The sequence below is a fragment of the Penicillium longicatenatum genome (assembly GCF_028827895.1).
Source record: "Penicillium longicatenatum strain IBT 33135 chromosome Unknown contig_7_segment0_segment0, whole genome shotgun sequence".
Taxonomy (NCBI): domain Eukaryota; kingdom Fungi; phylum Ascomycota; class Eurotiomycetes; order Eurotiales; family Aspergillaceae; genus Penicillium; species Penicillium longicatenatum.
The window spans coordinates 1,913,976-1,932,831 of record NW_026643124.1 but is presented as its reverse complement, the minus strand read 5'-3'; the positions used below and the strand labels follow the sequence as shown (position 1 = coordinate 1,932,831).

The 18,856-nt window shown below is 49.7% G+C and overlaps 7 protein-coding genes across 7 annotated transcripts; 5 read left to right on the top strand and 2 right to left on the bottom strand.

Moving 5' to 3' along the window:
• Positions 1-152: 152 nt before the first annotated feature.
• nctA (negative cofactor 2 transcription regulator complex subunit BUR6) lies at positions 153-904 on the top strand (the record flags this gene model as incomplete). Its single annotated transcript, XM_057121366.1, has 2 exons — positions 153-579; positions 648-904. The coding sequence occupies 2 exons, from the start codon at positions 153-155 to the stop codon at positions 902-904; spliced, it is 684 nt and encodes a 227-aa protein (XP_056967120.1).
• Positions 905-1,708: 804 nt separating this feature from the next.
• On the top strand, positions 1,709-4,287 carry N7484_010978 (uncharacterized protein; the record flags this gene model as incomplete). Its single annotated transcript, XM_057121365.1, has 5 exons — positions 1,709-1,717; positions 1,771-1,875; positions 1,931-2,613; positions 2,667-2,885; positions 2,934-4,287. 5 exons carry the CDS (start codon positions 1,709-1,711, stop codon positions 4,285-4,287), a joined length of 2,370 nt encoding a protein of 789 aa, XP_056967119.1.
• A 265-nt stretch (positions 4,288-4,552) lies between these two features.
• Positions 4,553-6,347, top strand: N7484_010977 (putative MFS transporter; the record flags this gene model as incomplete). The annotated part of the gene is made up of 3 exons (XM_057121364.1): positions 4,553-4,943; positions 4,993-5,239; positions 5,291-6,347. The coding sequence occupies 3 exons, from the start codon at positions 4,553-4,555 to the stop codon at positions 6,345-6,347; spliced, it is 1,695 nt and encodes a 564-aa protein (XP_056967118.1).
• Positions 6,348-6,640: 293 nt separating this feature from the next.
• Positions 6,641-7,751, top strand: N7484_010976 (lysophosphatidic acid acyltransferase LOA1; the record flags this gene model as incomplete). The annotated part of the gene is made up of 3 exons (XM_057121363.1): positions 6,641-6,671; positions 6,726-6,963; positions 7,022-7,751. 3 exons carry the CDS (start codon positions 6,641-6,643, stop codon positions 7,749-7,751), a joined length of 999 nt encoding a protein of 332 aa, XP_056967117.1.
• Positions 7,752-8,450: 699 nt separating this feature from the next.
• N7484_010975 (lipase family protein) lies at positions 8,451-10,179 on the bottom strand (the record flags this gene model as incomplete). The annotated part of the gene is made up of 3 exons (XM_057121362.1): positions 8,451-9,450; positions 9,503-9,662; positions 9,720-10,179. 3 exons carry the CDS (start codon positions 10,177-10,179, stop codon positions 8,451-8,453), a joined length of 1,620 nt encoding a protein of 539 aa, XP_056967116.1.
• A 499-nt stretch (positions 10,180-10,678) lies between these two features.
• ilv3 (dihydroxy-acid dehydratase ILV3) lies at positions 10,679-12,623 on the bottom strand (the record flags this gene model as incomplete). The annotated part of the gene is made up of 3 exons (XM_057121361.1): positions 10,679-11,046; positions 11,100-12,493; positions 12,559-12,623. The coding sequence occupies 3 exons, from the start codon at positions 12,621-12,623 to the stop codon at positions 10,679-10,681; spliced, it is 1,827 nt and encodes a 608-aa protein (XP_056967115.1).
• A 4,842-nt stretch (positions 12,624-17,465) lies between these two features.
• Positions 17,466-18,589, top strand: N7484_010973 (Mg2+ transporter protein CorA-like/Zinc transport protein ZntB; the record flags this gene model as incomplete). The annotated part of the gene is made up of 2 exons (XM_057121360.1): positions 17,466-17,687; positions 17,867-18,589. The coding sequence occupies 2 exons, from the start codon at positions 17,466-17,468 to the stop codon at positions 18,587-18,589; spliced, it is 945 nt and encodes a 314-aa protein (XP_056967114.1).
• Positions 18,590-18,856: the final 267 nt, after the last annotated feature.

The following is an 18,856-nucleotide window of genomic DNA, read 5'->3' as shown; positions in this document are numbered from 1 at the left end:
AAAAAAGGCTAATAAATCACATAGCTGTAGGTGAGATCCACTTGCGAATTTAAAAAGGGCGCGACCGCCCTCGAGTCCCGTCCCGGTTTTTTTTCTTTACTCAACAGGCCAAATGAAATGACTTAATTCACCTAGCTCTCCACAGCTACAGCATGACAGAGGACAACTATCGACCAAGATCTCCCGACTTTTCTTCTCCCCCCGAAAACCCCCCACCTCACGCGCCGTTGAGCCCACTAGCTCACCGCGCCTCCTACGACGCATCCCCGTTCTTCAACAGCAACCAGCGCCCCAGCTCCAGTCGCGTCCCACAGCAGTACGTTCCAATTGCCCAACCCGCCTTCAGTTTTGCTGGCGATATGGCCCGTCGCTCATCACGCCTACAGCCCGAGGACGCGTCCGTCCCCGAGCCCGCAATGACTACAATGCCTGTCGCGCCGATCCTAGATGAGACCCCACAGACGCGCCCCGGCGCGGGGATTGAGGTGAAAACCAAATTTCCCGTCGCTCGGATCAAGCGCATTATGCAAGCAGACGAAGACGTTGGAAAGGTGGCCCAGGTGACTCCCATCGCAGTGTGTAAGTGCAGTCATCTTTCCTCAATATATAGATCCTTTGGTTGGATGAAAACTAACCCTTCGATACAGCCAAGGCATTGGAACTCTTTATGATCTCCTTGGTCACCAAGGCCGCACAAGAAGCCAAAGATCGCAACTCGAAACGTGTCACAGCTAGCCACCTCAAGCACGCCGTCGCCAAGGATGAAGTGCTGGACTTTTTGGCTGATATTATTGCCAAGGTGCCCGATCAACCGGCCGGCCGGAAACACGACGATGACGGAAGCGACCAAAATGACGGCCGCCGGAAGCGTGGCGGTCGCAAACCGAAGGAGGAGAGCGACTAAAATACCGCTGCAGAAAAGAAAACGACTCATGATATCCTAGAATGGGATAGGGCTGGCGCATTTTAATGATCGGTTTGATTTTTGTCTTTGTCTCTTTTGTGTTGGTTTACCACCGGGAACTGATTTCTGGGGGCGTTGGGTGGGTTAGGGTCGATTCAGTAGCGCATTCTCTGTGAATAGTTCAATTTCGTGCAGGCCCAGTCCTGCGTGGTCATCAGTCTTCTCTTAGACTGATTTGACCTACTTTTAACCTTTTTCCAGCGCGAGTAAACGTAGAATGACTTTTGCTGATATCTCATCTTATATGCCAGGGCTGAACATCCCTACCCAGACCTCCCTGGTATATATGGGTACTCTAGGTGGCGCCAAGCGCCATGAAATGAATACCTGAGAGCTTTGACTACACTGTTGTGTCGAGACGAGCATATGGGAGTTAACCAACATCATCTTCCAGTTTCGGAGCTACGCATATGCGGGGTTTCTAAGTGATTGCTTAGCCTTTATAGTAGACTTGAAATCTGTTGCAGAAACATATCGAGATCAAAACAAAACATCAAATCCTTCTATTTGGAAATTCTTCCTTCTTCAAGCTGCTTATAGATACTCGAGCATCAAACTCAGAATGGCTAAACAAAGCAAGAATACACAATCAAGGCGAGTACGAATTTATGCTGTACAATTGATGGGACTAGCAAATGCACGGAGCTGATCGTCGTGATACTCGACTTCCCGCGGCTCCACTTCGACCTTCGACCCCGTAACTTCACTCTTCCCCTCCACTACGTGGGATGATGCTGCTACAGAATGGATTTTGTAGGTGATGCTGAAGCTAGCTACCCAGCAAAACTGTTGCTAACTTCTTTTAGTGGTCTCGTCTCATTGGCGGCTCACGCGCGCTATCCAAGACCTCCCGGGCGACCTCCCCAACTGAACGCTTGACAGCATTCAAACGCGCCTGCAACGCTCTTCAGGTACCTTTTCCCTCCACCGCATATTCGTCATGGAACTGACATTTGATGCAATAAGCAAATATGGCGCTCAAACAATACCCCCTCCGGCGAACAGCCAATCTCGCACGCGCGTACCTACATCGAACAACTCAACTCGATCTTGAGCGATGAATCTCGAGGACCAGCTCCTCATCCATGCGTGGCCTATGCCGCATCTTCCCAGATATTCGTGACAGTCACAAAGTTAGCCCTTTCGTACCACGATGACCGGTTGCTGCGCTCGGCGACGACCTTCTTCAATACCCTTATCGATGCAGAGGTGGATGGCGTGGTGGACAACCGGCTCTTTGCTCGCGCAATGGTGGACCTCGTTCGGCGAGCGGATAAATCTTCAGTTGAGGTCGAAGGGAGATTGGTGGAACTGCTATTTGGCATTTCCAACAATATTCGTTTACAACCCACTATTCTGCCCGCGTGGTTTGGCCCCCGAGCCACCCCCATCGGCCAGGATGGCGAGTCGTCAGGCCCGAGTGGGACGGAGTTTGCAGGCGCGACGCGTAAAGATGAATTCCCATTGTTCTATCTACTTGTCGACTATGTCCACAATGAGGGTCGGGCGGGAGATTTTGCGCGGACTGGGCTCCTATACTTGATTGAGACGGCATCACGCTCGAAAAACTTAGAAAAGTGGTTAATTGAAAGTGACCTTGCAACGCTGATGGCAACCGGATTGGGTGCATTATACAGCCAGTTGGGCAGGTGAGTGGTATCTAACGCTATGTCATACGAAGAGAGAGACTGACAGAACATAGCTTATGCTTCCCATCGCCTGACGAGGAGGCTCCTCGTATAATTGCACTTTCGGACCATGCAAACGAAGTCACGGCTCTTCAGCCCGCTCTGGGTGAAGCTATGGACGCGTTTATGTCATACCTGCTCTTTTGGCAGGATACCATTGACCACTGCAAGTCTGCAGAAGTCAATGACACTCTCCTGGATCATTTCCAGGTCCTATTTCTCGAGCAACTCTTGTAAGCATCCCTTATTCGCTGGACCCATCTTGGGGCTAACCTCCGAAGATATCCTTCACTATTAGAATCATCCGATGTGGCGGGCGGTTCAACAGCAGCTGTGTTGACCTACATGTGCCGCATTCTGGACTCAATCGATCAGGGTGAATTGGTTCACCGCATCTTGCATTTCTTATTGGCTTCATCGCCTCCACCCGAGGAGCAAATGGATATGTCGGCAAGCCGACGCAAATCTCTCAATGTGCTGGCAGCCTTGGCTTCGGAGGCAGCTCAGCCCTCGCCTTCTCTATTTAATTTACGTGACCTCGCGCTCATGGGGCTTCAATCCACAAACCGACAGACCGTCTTGGCAACATTACGTCTATTGAATGTTGTTCTCCAGCGGCACCATCCATTTGCCCGAGCCCTTATTCACACCGTATCCAGTCAGCCGGCTCAGCAGCGATCTGTCGGTGCGTTCAACGCCGAGCTTGAACAGCTCCTTGGCCTTGGAACATCCGTCATCGATGAACCAACACTGAATGAATCCTACGACAACTACGTTTCGGATGCGACATGGGTGCTCGAATCACGCCTTTGCCTTCCTGTGTCAGCTGAGGAGGCCGAGGATGATATCCCGTTGCCCCAACAGCTTCAACAAGATGATCCCATTGTGCAGGGGTTGCTGAACTGCGTTGATTCGTTTTTCACCAACAGCGTTATCGTCAACCTGGCACTCACCGGAGTGCTTATGAGCCTAGCATCATCTCATCTGTTTTCCCTAGATGGCTGGGTGTTAGTTGATCCAGCCCAATACGACCCTTCCACTGAGGCTCCTTCAGATGGCCTTGACCACGTTTGCCAGGCTTACCGAGCACCGACATGGCCTGCAACTGCTGCCCCAACTCTAACTGCTGCACTTCGACGGCTGGTAGAGCAAGTCTGCCAGTGGAAACAAGATCTGCCCGACTTTGATGTTCTGATCGCTGCTCGCCGTGAGCTACTGCATAAAGAGCAAGATCCTCAGATGCCGGAATCCTCAGAGCCAGCTGAGACAGGCCCAACATCTACAGACCGCTCGCGCCCCTCATACCCCGGATCATCATCCGAGCCCTCGAATTCGCGGGGGCAGTCGCCTGGAATGTCTAGCGGAATGCGGGACGAGTCGTCTGTGCGCCCAATTGACTCTCGCGGGTCGGACCCCACGGCTCTCCGCCAGCGGCTAGCCATGCCCTTTCCCCCGGTTCCCGTACAACCCGAATCGGAAGTGGATCCCACGCCAGACGCAGATCACGAAACGCAATCTTCCGTTACACTAGGCCACGTTCTCACCAACATCGTGATTCTGTACGAGTTTTTGCTGGAATTGTCTGCCGTGGTACAAGCCCGAGGAAGTCTTTTCGAAGAAGCAGGATATATTTAGAAATATATAGTATTGAATGCACATATTGATCAACATATTCATCCGAACTAATGTAAATTAATGTTCGATTATGTATTCCAGAGTGGGGCCGAACTGACGCGCGCCCGCCAAGGACAGCGTGACGGAGCCGCTTGCGACGATTGGACAACTTTCGGCCAACTTGCACTTTTGGCCCGTGTAACCAAAGTAATACCGACACCATGTGCTTCTTTCCTTCTTTCTAATCTTCCGTATATATTTCTATTTCTCGGCATGACCGGCCACCATGGTTACGGCTCATAATTTAGAACGCGAGGATCGGGAAGATGCTCCGTTCCTCGCCCCCGAACCGCAATCACCGTCGACCCCTAACCGCCCTCACATCGAAGCGAAACCTCACCCGCTCGGAAACGATGTGTCAGCTCAGAGGATCGGTTTCCGGCTGAAGGTGACTCTGTTCGCCATGATCCTGGCGGTGGATATCGGCTTCTCCTTCATTGAGGGCCCCCAGGTCCGGATCTTTGAGTCGATTGCGTGTCGTCAGTTCTTTTCCGTGACCGATCCGAGTCAGATTGGGGCCAATGGTCAGGTACCTGAGGCAATGTGTAAGGGAGCAGAGGTACAAGCAGAGTTGGCTGCGGTGAAGGGATATAACATGTTCTTTGACGGGTTGCTTTGTAAGTTGAGTTGATCGGGTGTCAAGGGCATGTTCTGACTATACAATAGGTGCGCTCTTGGCCATTCCCTACGGTCTGCTGGCAGATCGGAGAGGTCGCAAATACACTCTCCTCCTGGGCATGCCTGGCTTTGCTCTCAATTCTGTTATCGTCCTCGCGGTCATGTGGTTTTCGGATATATTCCCACTACGGGCAATCTGGTTCTCTTCGCTGGCGTGGTTGCTCGGCGGGGGGCCGGTTGTTGCGTTTGCGATTATTTGGACTATGATGGCTGATGTCACAACAGAAGAAGAAAGGTAATTATTCCCGGTTGGATGTGCTGGATTCCGGAACTAATTGACTTGCAGAGCAACGCTATTCTTTCAATTTGGTATCGTCTCTATGGGGGCCGACTTTCTTTCTAGTGCCTTCACCTCTTACTTGATGTCCCTAAATCCGTGGGTTCCGCTCTTCATCGGACATGCCATTATTTTCCTTGGGCTGTTATTGATGTTTGGTCTCCCCGAAACCATGCATGTCCGGCCACCGAGCCGACGAGAGCCATCCCATGTCGAGCTTTCTGACCTGACTGAGGATGAACCCAAGAATCACTCTCCCAAACCCGAGGGCGAACCATATAGCGATGAGCACGGGGAGATTGGCTTGAACAATGAGGCGCACATGTCTTGGAGTTATCCCTCCCATCAGAACCCCTCTGTTTGGACGAGGATTCGCTCAAATTACCGGTTCTACGTGAAACCATACCTATTTATCCTGAACCGCAAACCTGTGCTACTTCTTTTGACCGCTTTCTTGGTCTACCGCCTCAGTCGCGGTTCTTCGTGGTTCCTCACACAGTATATCTCGACACGATACGAATGGACCCTGGCACAGGCCAATTTGCTCGTCTCCTTCCGACCTACAGTATCCATTCCGGTATTCTTGTTTGTTCTGCCCTGGCTCAAGAAAAACTATCTCAGCCCCAAACGCTCGTCCACGGAGAGGGATCTATACCTTGCTCGCGCGAGCATCATCTGTCTTACCCTTGGAACCCTGGGAATCGGTCTTTCGCCCACTATCGGCACTCTGATCCCCAGTATGATCATCCAGACATCCGGGTCTGGTTTCGTCTTCCTCACACGTTCGATCATTACTACCCTGGTCGAGCGTGATGAGACTGCCCGGCTGTATACAGTCATCGAGGTCTTGCAGTCCATGGGCAACGTTGTAGCCAGTGTGTCCATCACCACAGTTTTCCAGCTCGGTCTTCGTTTAGGAGGCGTATGGGTTGGACTGGCCTGGATGATGACTAGCACGTTATTTTGCATGGTAGCTGCCGCTATCTGGGCTTTTCGACTTCCACAAACCAGCCGTGCCTCGGATCCGGAGTTCGTGGTTGGAGAATTTGAAGATACCGATCATTGATCATCATACCTGCACATAGATCTCGGATAACCTTTGCCTGGTGTTTCGGCGTGGTTTTATTTACATGGATTCGGCCCATCATCTAGCTATTTCTTTCTTTCTCTATTCTTCTCCATATGTATATATACGCGCTATTATCGAATCTCTGTTTTCTTTTTTCCTTGGGCTTATCATGGAGTTCTGATCAAAACATCGTTACCGCGGCACAGAGGTCACGTGGCCATTCACATGTAAAGCTTTCCCCAACTTTGTCCAAGTTTGGCAGGTGCAACACTTCTCGTCCAGCAGCTGCAATGGAGAAATTCTCCCAGTTCCGAGATCGAGGTATGTATGGCCTTTGTGGTGGGTCACATTCATACTGACCTAGGCTTCCCCCAGGCTCGGGCATTGCGCCCTTCCTCCCCATTCCATCCGAGTCATTAGGCTTACAGGCCCCTCTTCGAATCTTCCTTTTCTGCTTCCGTCTGCCTTTCTTCGTTTTTGTCACATTCGCGTATTTTGTTGTTCTCCAATGGCTTCCCATTGGGTCCCTGGGCAAAAAGGCCGCACTATGGTGCATCTTAGGTGTTCCCAGCATCTGGTGGATTGACTTACAAGTGGACGGAGTCAAGAAAGGGTAAGCGTCAGCTGAAAGCTCACCAATACAATCCAGAGGCTGACCGTTTCATCTCTAGATCCCTCTCAAAGCAACAGCAAGCTCGCCTCCCACAACCCAGCTCCATTATTGCTTCATCCTTCACCTCCCCCATCGACGCCGTTTACCTAGCCGCAATTTTCGACCCTGTCTTCACTGCCGCGTACCCAAATACCCGACAAGTCGAACGTATTTCTCTCCTACAAGCTGTTCTCCGCGCCTTCGCACAGCCCAAAACGCAACCAGAACCTGATACCAAACTCGTGGACGTAGCCACTCTCGTCGCGAAATACCCCAACAGACCCATCGTCATCTTCCCCGAGTGCACTACAACCAATGGCCGTGGTATCCTTCCGCTGAGCCATGCTCTCCTCGGCGTCCCACCAAAGACTAAAGTCTTCCCCGTTAGTCTGCGCTACACACCCGCGGACGTGGTGACCCCACTCCCGGGCAGCTATATCAGTTTCCTTTGGACGTTGCTTAGCAAGCCGACGCATTGTATCCGTGTGCGAATTGCGGAGTATGTTACGAACTCACAGGCGATTGATGCTCTTCCTGCGCGGTCTAACCGGCAGTCAACTTATAACTCGAATTATTTGGATACGCTTGATGATGAAGCTGAGGGTGGGGTGACTGCGGGCGAGAAGGCTTTCCTTGATCTTGTTGGGGAGTCGCTAGCGAGATTGGGACGTGTTAAGAGGGTTGGATTGGGAGTTAAGGAGAAGAAGGAATTTATGGTGAAGTGGAGTAAGACTCGGAGGACTTGGTGAATGGTTGCACATTTGTGCGATTTGGAATGTTATATCGATGAAAAGTCTATGAGATCAAGGATGGGTATATTTGACGATTTGATTCTTGGCTTATGCGCGTAGATCCATTCATGCATAATTAGATCGAACGATTGTGTTTCCTTTCTTGATGAGCTTATATAGACGTGCATTCATGCCATTATTTCTACCATTCAGTTGATAAAAGGCCCAGCGAATCCACGTGCTAGCTTTCAATGTAAAAAAGCTCGATCAGCAATACTTGCGAAGCACCATCCCATTGAAGGGTGCAGGCAGGTATCCGGATTTAAGATGAACAAAATAGTAGCTTTGTTGACTCAAATCGAGCTACTGGGAGTCGCATGAGAAGAGATGAATGAGACACAATGATCTCTTGCGTTTAGGGAAATGTTTCACCATAGTATAAAGGCGGATTTTGGGCTGTGGAAGTGGGAGACTTTCACTTGCTGCCCCAAGCCAACCAGGTAGGACATCATATGATGGTACATTTGGTAAGATCTCATGGCCATCTGATTGATAAATGGCTCCGATGTATGGAGTGGGTCACACAGCCCCACTCAAGGTATACCCGACGACAGGGTACAGTATCAGATGACCGATGGTTTCCTGCTACAAGCTAGCTATTGTTACACGAACTCAGTCCTGACCTCAGTGCACAATTGTGAACGCGTAGCAGGCGACTCAGAAATTGAAAGATTTGGTTTTTGGTTTGATGATTGCAGAATTCCGGGCCAATATGTCAATGCGTCGAGCATATAGATCCATAAAATGCGTCAAGGGATCGCCAAAGACCACACCACGAAGCCCCGCATCAGTGATCCCGTAAGCTTCGACATCCTCACGAGGTGGAAGGGGAGGAGCGCCGTCATTGCGGGGACGATGTGCTTCTGGGCGATTACTCGGTTGTGTCTTATCACGAAGCAGAACCAGTCTTCCTGCCGTTGAAAGCGTAGACGGAGGAACGGGCCAACACACAATCGATCCGGGACGAGGCTTTGAGGAGAGGATTGATCCTGGTGGTGGCTTGGCAAAGAGATCCAGTAATGAGAGAAAGTATGCTTTTTCAGCACGACAAACTGGATCACCCTCGTTGATAAAAGAAAAGAAAATGAACCTGGAATATTCGGGAACTCCCGGTAGAAGGAGTGGCCGAAATGATATTGGAGGTGCACCAAAGGTAACACAATGAATATGCTTAAAGCAGCCCCGTAGATGAGTAAGCTCAGAAGAGACTTCTGGAGAAATAGATAGTATGTGCAGGTATAGCAAGCTAGCGACTGCGCCACCTGCAGAGTGGCCAGTTATTAGAAGCGAGTATGACATGCGACTGGGGTCTTCTTCGATGAGTGCGCGCAATCGGGCAGCGACAGGTGCAACCATCTTTCTAGCCACGGACAGAAAACCGGCATGGCAGTAGTTGGTAGGATCGTCTAGAAAGCCTTTAGGGGATACGGGTTCCATTTGCATGTTCACAGCCCAGTCTATGAAGCTTTGAGTGCCACGGATTGAGAAAATGATGGTGTTCATGTTGTCCACGGGCAATGACTTTATCACCATTGCTTTGGTACCATGGCGCCAATCGGAACTCACATATGAGTGTCGCTCCCTTCCATTTGGCTTTTCATAAACTCGGCGTGAATACTGGGCTGCGAGTTGAAGAAGCGGATATGTTGCAGGGTAGCTAGTGATGTGTCAGAAGCGTCAAATCGGCCAAGAAAGCGATTTTAACATACAATCTAATCACAGGCAATATTGGAGGCATCCGAGAGTTCGCAAATAGATAAACCTTCGAAAAATAGTCGACAGATCCTGACGGCTTCTCTTTTCCAGTCCGAGTCTCGCGACGATTCTTCTTTTTCGGACCTGATCGAAATGGGATGGAACATGCAGCAACTGCCAACACTGACGTTAGTGATCAAGTAATATCATAGCTTCAGGGCCAGAGCCTACGAAGGTCATTTTCTCTTCCACAGAAAGTGCCAGCATCGATTGAAGTGAGTACTTGGTCCAAAAGCTGTGAAGCAGGTTCCTGTGGATTCGGCGCCCCGCCCACGCACTGTAGAACTAGTTTCTCAAGATCCACAATCGTAGCATGGGCTTTTTCCGTTGCATGCGACACGATATTCGAGACCGACTGGTTCACTTTTGAGTATGAATTCCATTTTGCACAGTCTGTTTGTGGTGGAGGAGCTGAGATCCGCGCGGGAAGATGGGCCATGGAAGAGACGCCATGTCCATTGTAGTATGGGCCTGGAGATCCCGGATGCGTAGTTTGGATACCCTGGACGGAGTGTGCACCCGCCGGTAATCTATAAACCGGGTGGCTATTATCCGCTACCCCGCTAGGATGTTGTCCTGTCCGCAGATGAAAGTGAAGGCGGTTCAAGGACTTAGCAGCTACCGAATCCATCGCGGGGAAGGATTAAGATGGACGAAGCACCATGGAGCTTGAAGAGTGGTTAAAATTAAAACCTCAAAGGTGCGATGTTACCATCGGAGCTGAAGAAGGGAGAGGGACCCACATCCAGGATTTCAAGAAGAACTCATAGCACGCAGGTCGATGCAGGTCCCCGCTGCGATCGGTCTCATATGAAAGTCTGCGCCACAATCAGACAAGGAAGCGGGAGCGATTGGTGATGAAAGGCCAAAGCACAGGGCGCACAGCCCCAGTGTTGGCCTGCAGCACAGCAAATCAGGTCACCGGCAGACATTGCCCTGCAGCACGATCTGCAAACCCCGAATCTTAGCAGCTGAAAAGCGGCAAATCGAATTGGAAAACAAAGAAGGTGAGTAAAAATTTTTGAAGTAAATGGAACAAGTCGTATTGAAATGATATTATATAGCACAGACGCCCAAACAAATACATCGCTTTTTCATATTCGGGTAACCCGAAAGAAACAAGGTATCATTTACTCTACAGCGTCAGTGATGCAGCCGTGGCTGGCATCCTTGACAGTCCGGGCGTACTTGCCCAGGGTACCGCGCATGGTCAGTCCAGTCTCAGGCAGCTTGCCAGCGGCCTTGCGAGCCTCCCAATCCTTGCGGCGGTCGACAAGAACCTCGTCAGACACATCGAGATCGAGACGCAGGTTATCGGCATCGATAGTGATCACATCACCATCCTCAACGAGACCAATGGGTCCACCCACGGCAGCCTCAGGGACGATGTGGCCGATCAGGAAACCGTGAGAACCACCAGAGAAGCGACCGTCAGTGATCAGGGCACATGAATTGCCAAGACCGTAACCCATCAGAGCAGAAGAGGGCTTGAGCATTTCTGAAAAGGTTTGTTAGTCAGTAATCAACAGGAACTAGGAATCAGTCACATACCAGGCATGCCGGGGCCACCCTTGGGACCGCAGTAGCGGATGACAACAACGGTCTTCTCATCCTTCTTGATCTCACTGCGTTCCAGCGCAGCAATGAAGTCGTCCTCACTGTCGAAAACGCGAGCCTTGCCAGTGAAGCAAGTACCCTCTTTACCAGTAATCTTACCAACACTGCCCTCAGGAGCCAACGAGCCACGCAAAATCTGAATATGGCCGGTAGGCTTGATAGGGTTGGAGAAGGGACGGATGATCTTCTGGTCGGCGTCAAAGTCGGGGACCTTCTCCAAGTTCTTGGCAAGAGTCTCACCGGTGACGGTCATTCCGGAGCCGTCAATCAGACCCTCCTTGAGCAGCATTTTCAGCAGAGCAGGAGTACCGCCAATCTCGTGGACATCAGCCATGACATACTTGCCAGAGGGCTTCAGATCAGCCAAGAAGGGAATGCGGTCAGAGACAGCCTGGAAATCGTCAATGGTCAGCTTGACGCCGACGGAGTCAGCAATGGCAATCAGGTGCAGAACAGCGTTGGTAGATCCACCAGTGATGTTGACAACCACCATGGCGTTCTCGAAAGCCTGGCGGGTCATGATATCACGTGGGCGGATGTCCTCCTTCAACAGTCTCTTGATGGCACCACCGGCAGCCAGACACTCGAGGTACTTGGCCTGAGAGTTGGCAGGGTTGGACGAGGAACCGGGCAGAGTCATACCCATGGTCTCAATGGCAGTGGCCATGGTGTTGGCGGTGTACATACCACCGCACGCACCCTCACCGGGGCAAGCGTGACGGATGACATCGAAACGCTGGGGCTCAGTGATCTCCTTGGCAATGAATTGACCGTAGGCCTGGAAGGCAGAGACGATATCAATGTCTTCACCACCCTGGGTAACAGCACAACCGGGCTTGATGGAACCACCGTAGACCATCAAACTGGGGCGGTTGACACGACCCATAGCCATAACGACACCAGGCATGTTCTTGTCACAACCGGGGATACTGATGTTGGCATCGTACCACTGTCCACCCATAACGGTCTCAATAGAATCGGCGATCAGGTCACGGCTCTGCAGGGAGTAGCGCATACCAGAGGTACCCATACTGATGGCGTCACTGACACCGACAGTGTTGAACTGGAAACCGATCAAGTTCTGATCCTGCACACCCTCGCGCACCTTGTTGTTAAGGTCAAGCAAGTGCATGTTGCAGGGGTTACCATTGAACCAGACCGACGAGATTCCGACCTGGGCCTTGTTCATGTCCTCCTCCTTGAGGCCCACAGCGTACAGCATGGCCTGGGAAGCTCCCTGGGACTTGGGCTGGGTGATGTGGCTGGACACCTTGTTAAGGCCGACATCTTCGTTTTGGAAGCGGGGGAGGGTAGTCGAAAGAGCACGACTGTCGAGCAGGAAACCAACGTTTAGCAAACCAAAACACCAATTGATCCGGGGTAGTGCACTTACACGGGCGCAGCCGATCGCAGGCTACGGAGAGCCGCGGGCACACGTGCCCTAAGTTGAGGCAGCATTATGTAGATATCAGAAAGCACCGAGGAACCACAGTGGACAATCTGGAAAAGGAAAGGGAAGATGATGGCGGGGGGAAGGCCGGGGTTGCAAGAAATAAGAAAAGGCGGAAGCTCAGGAAGTCGGAGTTGACGCTTCGCTCCCCGGTTCCACCTCCACATTGACCAATCTGCGAGCCGCAAATGTCATCGTTGTCCGCACGGCAGACCTACGAGTCATAAACACTATCATTAAATGGTCAACTGCATAGAGATATCTGTATAACTCAATTTCCCTTTGTTCATTTCGCACTTTCCTCCGATCTGAAGTCGCCGTCGACACCGAGTCACCTGCTTGGGACAGTCGTGCCTTGATGACTAAGGTACCGTACCAGTTACACATCGACATATGCGATTGCATAACGTCAGTGCATACATTCATAACGACGTATATCTAAGGACTCGAGGCATTGACGTACTTTTTACATTATGTGTCCATGTAAGGTCCGGAGCAAGTACATAGTTGAAAATCACGCCCGATCAGGTCTAGTTCGGGGTACTCCAAAATGCTAAAATGTTATCATTAGCGTGCAATCTTGCAACTAAGTAATACTATATTCTTGCACATCTCCTTAAATGGCCTCTCCAATTCCACAGAAGCGGCCTGGAAAGTTTTATGAGCACCTTTCGGAAATTCAAAGCTCAAATTTGGAAAATACAGATGACATAGACGAACCTCGAAAGTCGATGCAAATCTGCCACTATTGTCAACAGGCTCTCACAACTAAGGAGAAATTCTGGCTGCGGGTTCGATCCTTTTTTCACGGAATTGATTATCATAGGCAATGAAATGGATTTTACTGTGACGGCTGACAAAAACAAGCACACTGACAAAGCCTCCAACCTTTTGCGCCAAAACTACTTTCTAGGGGATATAATCAAGAATCATAACGGGCGAGAGCCAGCGCATACCCTCGCTCATCGATGTTTAATACTGGAGTCAAGTTTGAAGGCAAAATGGAAGTTGGAACAAGACCTGGTCATAACGACGATGCGTTATTATCCGTGGGCCGGGGTTCTGCCAGCTATGCAGGATTGAGATATATATGGGCACACGTTTGAGCGAATTGTTGGGAACATGTATCTCAAGAAAAGCTTTATTCTTTGACCTCATTAATGTACTGTTTTCAATATGGTTCTTCCTGGACTTTGTATATTCCCAGGCTAGGTAGGTAATGATTGACGTACAATTGGTTCCAGTCTAAGTTTGGAACGTTATGAATTGACCAGCGGCGCGTTTCGTGTGTTATTACTAAGTATATCTGAACTGCAGGTCTCGACAGAATATTTGACTTCAACGTTTTCTCCCTTGGTTTTCATCCGGCGCGACTTGGGTTTTGGGGTATGTCACCAGAATAGGTATGCTCCAATGTCAGCCTTGCTGTCAGCCCCACTCGTCAGCATAAGACCATGCACTCAAACTCTGTCACAATTGAACTTTGATTTCAAACTGATTAATTTCAGAGAAAAACTGCTCACTCTACTGAATTCTCTCCAAGAAAAAACCTGCAACCCTGAAGATGTCCGAAGAGGGAGGAGGTGCGAAAAGGAGCGCAAGCAAAGAAGCACAGAGTACCCCGCATCGGGTACAAATCTCCGAAGAGCACGACAGCCAAGAGCACAATCAGGAGGAAACGCCAACTTGGATAAGAGTATCAAAATTTTCCAAATACTCTCTCAACAGCCATTGCTGATTACTTGAATCTGACCACCTGCAAGATCCATAGGAAACATTTGCTCCCAGACACCTTGAACGCCTACCAGCTACCATGGGAATGGGATCAGGTTAGTTCGTCGCTCAATTGCGATTTTCAACATATGAGGGAATTTCACGTATGCTAAGTGGCTTTTGATATTCAGAAAGAACCCCAATACCTGTTCATCAAAGGATGGATCCCAGAGGATTTCCAAAACGACCTTTTTCGACACACTCGAAACATTCGAGCAGGGGACTCTGGTCCTCAATACATTCGTTCGGCCGTGTCAGACACATCACGAAGAGAAGATGACTGGATTGAGGACCCGGATAACGACCCGAATAACGATACAGATCAGGAATCGCCGAGTCGGCAGGACTATGACGAGGAAGAAGAAAGAAGACCGGCGTTCGATTACACAGACTCGTTGAGCTCCAACGGAGGACCGATTATTGCTTTATCAGATTCACTGAGCTTTGATGTGAATCTCAAGCACCCCAGCGTTAGGCAATCCGTTGGCGAATTTAGAGCTGATCCAGCCCACCGAAAGTATGCAACTCAAAGGGTAGATATTGTGAGTTCTCAGATGCCAGGGTATGGCAAAGTAATTCTCTATCGATCAGAGCCGACAGTGGATCAAGATACTCAGTTCTCATGGATGTAAGAGAAATTCCACGAGGTGTTTCTGAGAATCAACTAATTAGGGCGTTGTAGCCACATGGATACCGAGATGAGGAGTTTTGATGACTTTATGGTACCGTCAACAGCATCAATCGTATAGCCGCTGCTAATTACAACAATAGCGGTTTGCATTAAATGTGCCGAGTTTGGCAGCCGAAGACAAGGCACTGGTTGTGTCTCTAATGCGGAAATCACATCCCAAGGTGGTAGGATCGAATCAACCAAACGACGTGATACGCTGCATTGGTCTTAATTCAACAATTGGGGATGAAGTCACCACCGAGAAGTGTGCTATCTTCCTTCGCTTCCCCTATTACTCCATCCATAAAGCGGAAGCTGCAACCCAGTCTCGCCGCAGTGCGGGGGATAAGATTCGTACTCTTTTGCAGTACTATTACAACTTCGATTCGACCAAAAAGCGAGACCAGGAACAAGTAATCCGAAAGGTTGGACTGTTCCCACAAGACCATATCGTGCATGTTCCTCAAATGTGGGCTGTGATTGTGAATTTCCGTACGTTTCCTTTCTAAACAAGTAGTCGCCGATGGGAAGAAACTAATCAAAACAGGCTTTATCATTACCAGCGCCCCAATATCTCTTATACACCAAGGAAGCCCCTCCTTGAGGATAATGGATTCTCCAACGGAGAATTCGTCCTCTCCTTCAGTCATTTGTGTTGTTGATCCACGCCAGCGCGTATTCTTCTTTCCTATGGAGCTGTGCAAAACATTCCTTGTAAGCCAATATTCCTACTGTTCGTGACTTCATCAAGAATAACACTTTTTGCGAGGCAATGAGACACAACGTCATAGAAAATTGCCTGCGAACAAAGCCCAAAGAACCTCAATACGATAATGAATACGATTATTGCCCACCTCCAAAGTACAAAGAACCCCTATACGAACCTGACGCCGATTTCGAGCTTTTGACTACAGACATGAAAGTCATAGAAGCTGAAAACTGGCCCAGAGTCATAACATGTAGCGCATCAGCTATCGTACGCATTCACGTCCAGATGCTATCGCCTGATCCACCGGCAAAGGAAAGAAAAAGGAAAGAAAAATTCTCTAGAGTCTATGATGAGACTCCGCGTTTTGATGCAGAAGCGGGAGATAGAAGGCGATACAGATCACAGAAGTATCCGCCCCCTTTCGCCGGCGTCGTGCTCAATCGTCGGAGGCCAACCGATAGCACGCCAGTGGCTCCCAATTTGTATAGCCCACCGGCCCCAGAAAAAGCTGGTCAATTCTCCAAAGAGCCCATCAACCACCATAGGGATAACATTCATGAGAGACAAAGCCGAGGAGGCGAGACTCGTCCGATCAAAAGAGCTGCGACATTCGGATCCCTTGTGTCCACTGACTCATCGTCAGCTGAAAAGAGACCAACAATCAGCACGGGATTTCCGCCAGTCTTTACCTGGCCAGTAACGAAAAGGTCATCTGAGCAGAGGGAGAATACAGACCTACAGGTTGAAAGTCCAAGTATAGAAAATACCGACCCAGAGTCTGAGAAGAACGCGCAATCCTTACATGAGGAACCCGCCCAGAATACTCAGGAGGAGATCATTAAACATGTCTCCTCCCACATCGATAGCGAGCTACGAGGTTCGACCAAACAGCTTAGGACGCAAGCCTACCAAAAGGCAACCGAAATGTCATTTTTCGAGGTAGACAAGGCCATCACGAAACGGTGGAGGGCCTCAATCTCTTTCTCAATGATCGCTACTGTTGGACAAGTTCAGGTGGCATCTGGACTCCCACCATGGGAAACAGCCTTGAAAGAAGTAGTCAGCAGTCTTTCCCGGCTGTTCAATTTCTTCGTGCCCTTGGCGTACCCATGCGTCGTAGGGGACAAATTTTGGGGGGCGATCCATGATTTGATCACGGTATATATGAACTAAACAGTCTCCTGTCTTGGCTAATGTTTATTAATTTATTTTCAGATGGTACCGCAAGTTTGCGACAAGTCACGAATGCTCGAACTGGCTGCACGAGCCCGCCGTCCCCGGATGACGACAGATTTCTCTATAGTCAGCATCGTCGATAAAGAACACGCTGATCTTCGAGACGAGAAAGACTTGGATCTACTCAAATGCCCTATCACACGCTGTGATGATTGCCGCAGGCCCCGTAAATATTCTAAGCAGTCTGAGGCGTGGGATCATCTCTTCAAGTGCCATTTTGACATATCCTCTGAAAAGAAGGCGCTTATTAGGTCCAGATCAAAGTGGGTCATGGATGACGGAGAAAGGTACATGTTCAGTTGCCGGAAAGAGGCACAGGACGTGCTCACCATGCTTCAGGATTTTATCTCAAGTTTGGAGAGAATGGCATCCCAGATACAGCATGGCGTTTCAAAGAATGAAGATCTTGACCGGGACACGTATAGGATTCCGTCAAGTCTGGTTGATGCCTTTCAACACTTTATGTTGATGGTTGTGACAGGTGCGCATGCAGTGAAGCTTTTATGTCAAACTCAGGAGAAGTATACGGATCGGGATCAGCCTTTATCCTCCTTCATACCAGTTGTCTCATTGAACATCACAGACTCTGCGTTCGAGGCGAGAGCAGCGATGGAAGCCGCCATAAGAGATATCATTCTCATGACCTTCACCAATGAAGATTCCGATGTCGTGAGCTATGAAGCTGTGAGTCCCAGCTTGGTGATAGCTCAGGTGATGGGGGATATTCGATGCAGAGACTCGCATGGCAACCCTGTCAGCCTAGTTGACACATACGAGAAATACATCCAAGTTCTAGTTAGTATCCAAATTCAGATACAGATGCTCTGGGGGTTCATCTCACTAATCATACCTGGGAATATTAGCAATTCAAAGCCGGCCAACGTCCGAACAGGCGTCTAATGCAGGAGATATACGTCGTCCGCGAGGAGCTTCTGATGGTCGAGAAGATTGCCGACGAGCAACGCCAAACTCTCAAGAATTACCGTAGAGTCTTAAACCCATCCACATTCCGCATCACAACTCAGTCGCGAATCTCTTCCTTCGAACTCGAGGAAAGACGGCTTGGTACGATTCTCGATAGAATCAACGATGATATCAATTTGATCAAAATCCTCTTGGACAGGCTTGAATCAATAGCCACTCAGACGCGCAATGGGGTCGAAGTTCGTCAAGAAGATCAAAGCAAGGCGATTATGATCTTCACCATCATGACGGTAGTGTTCATGCCGCTGTCATTTGTGACGGGATACTTTGGTATGAACACGAATGACATCCGTAACATGGAAAGCTCTCAGACGCTTTTTTGGACGGTGTCTATTCCATTTACGGTCGTCATCATTGCTGCAGTGTTGCTTGTGGCATTTCAGGCAGATAGACTTCGAGAGGCTCTTGATAATTTGCTGTGGCATGACGATGTACCAGTTGGAATGCCAATCAATAACCCCTGGGCGGAGAAGGAGATGCCAGAGGAAGACAAAAAGTACCTTGAAACGGCACGTAGCGCTGTTTCACCGGGGAAACAGTGGCTTCCGAGAAGAAGAGCTAAGAATCGAAAGGTCGCACCGCAAGATTCTTCTTTTGTGTGACTTGCGGCGGAAGATATTATACATCTCCTATGACTAGGAACCTATGCTTTACTGACCATGGCGAACTCCTCAATCAAAGTATTTCAAACAATCCCGGCTCAGCCTATTCATGGAGGTTGGTCGCGTAGGGAATCCATCTCCGTTTGTCTTGCTGTTCTTCCTTCCTTCCGTAGGGCTGTTCTAGCCCCTCTCGCCCCTCGTCCAAGGCATCGCTTATCACGACCGTAGTGGTCGGCCCAGAGACTGCCGACCCGGACATAGGTATCA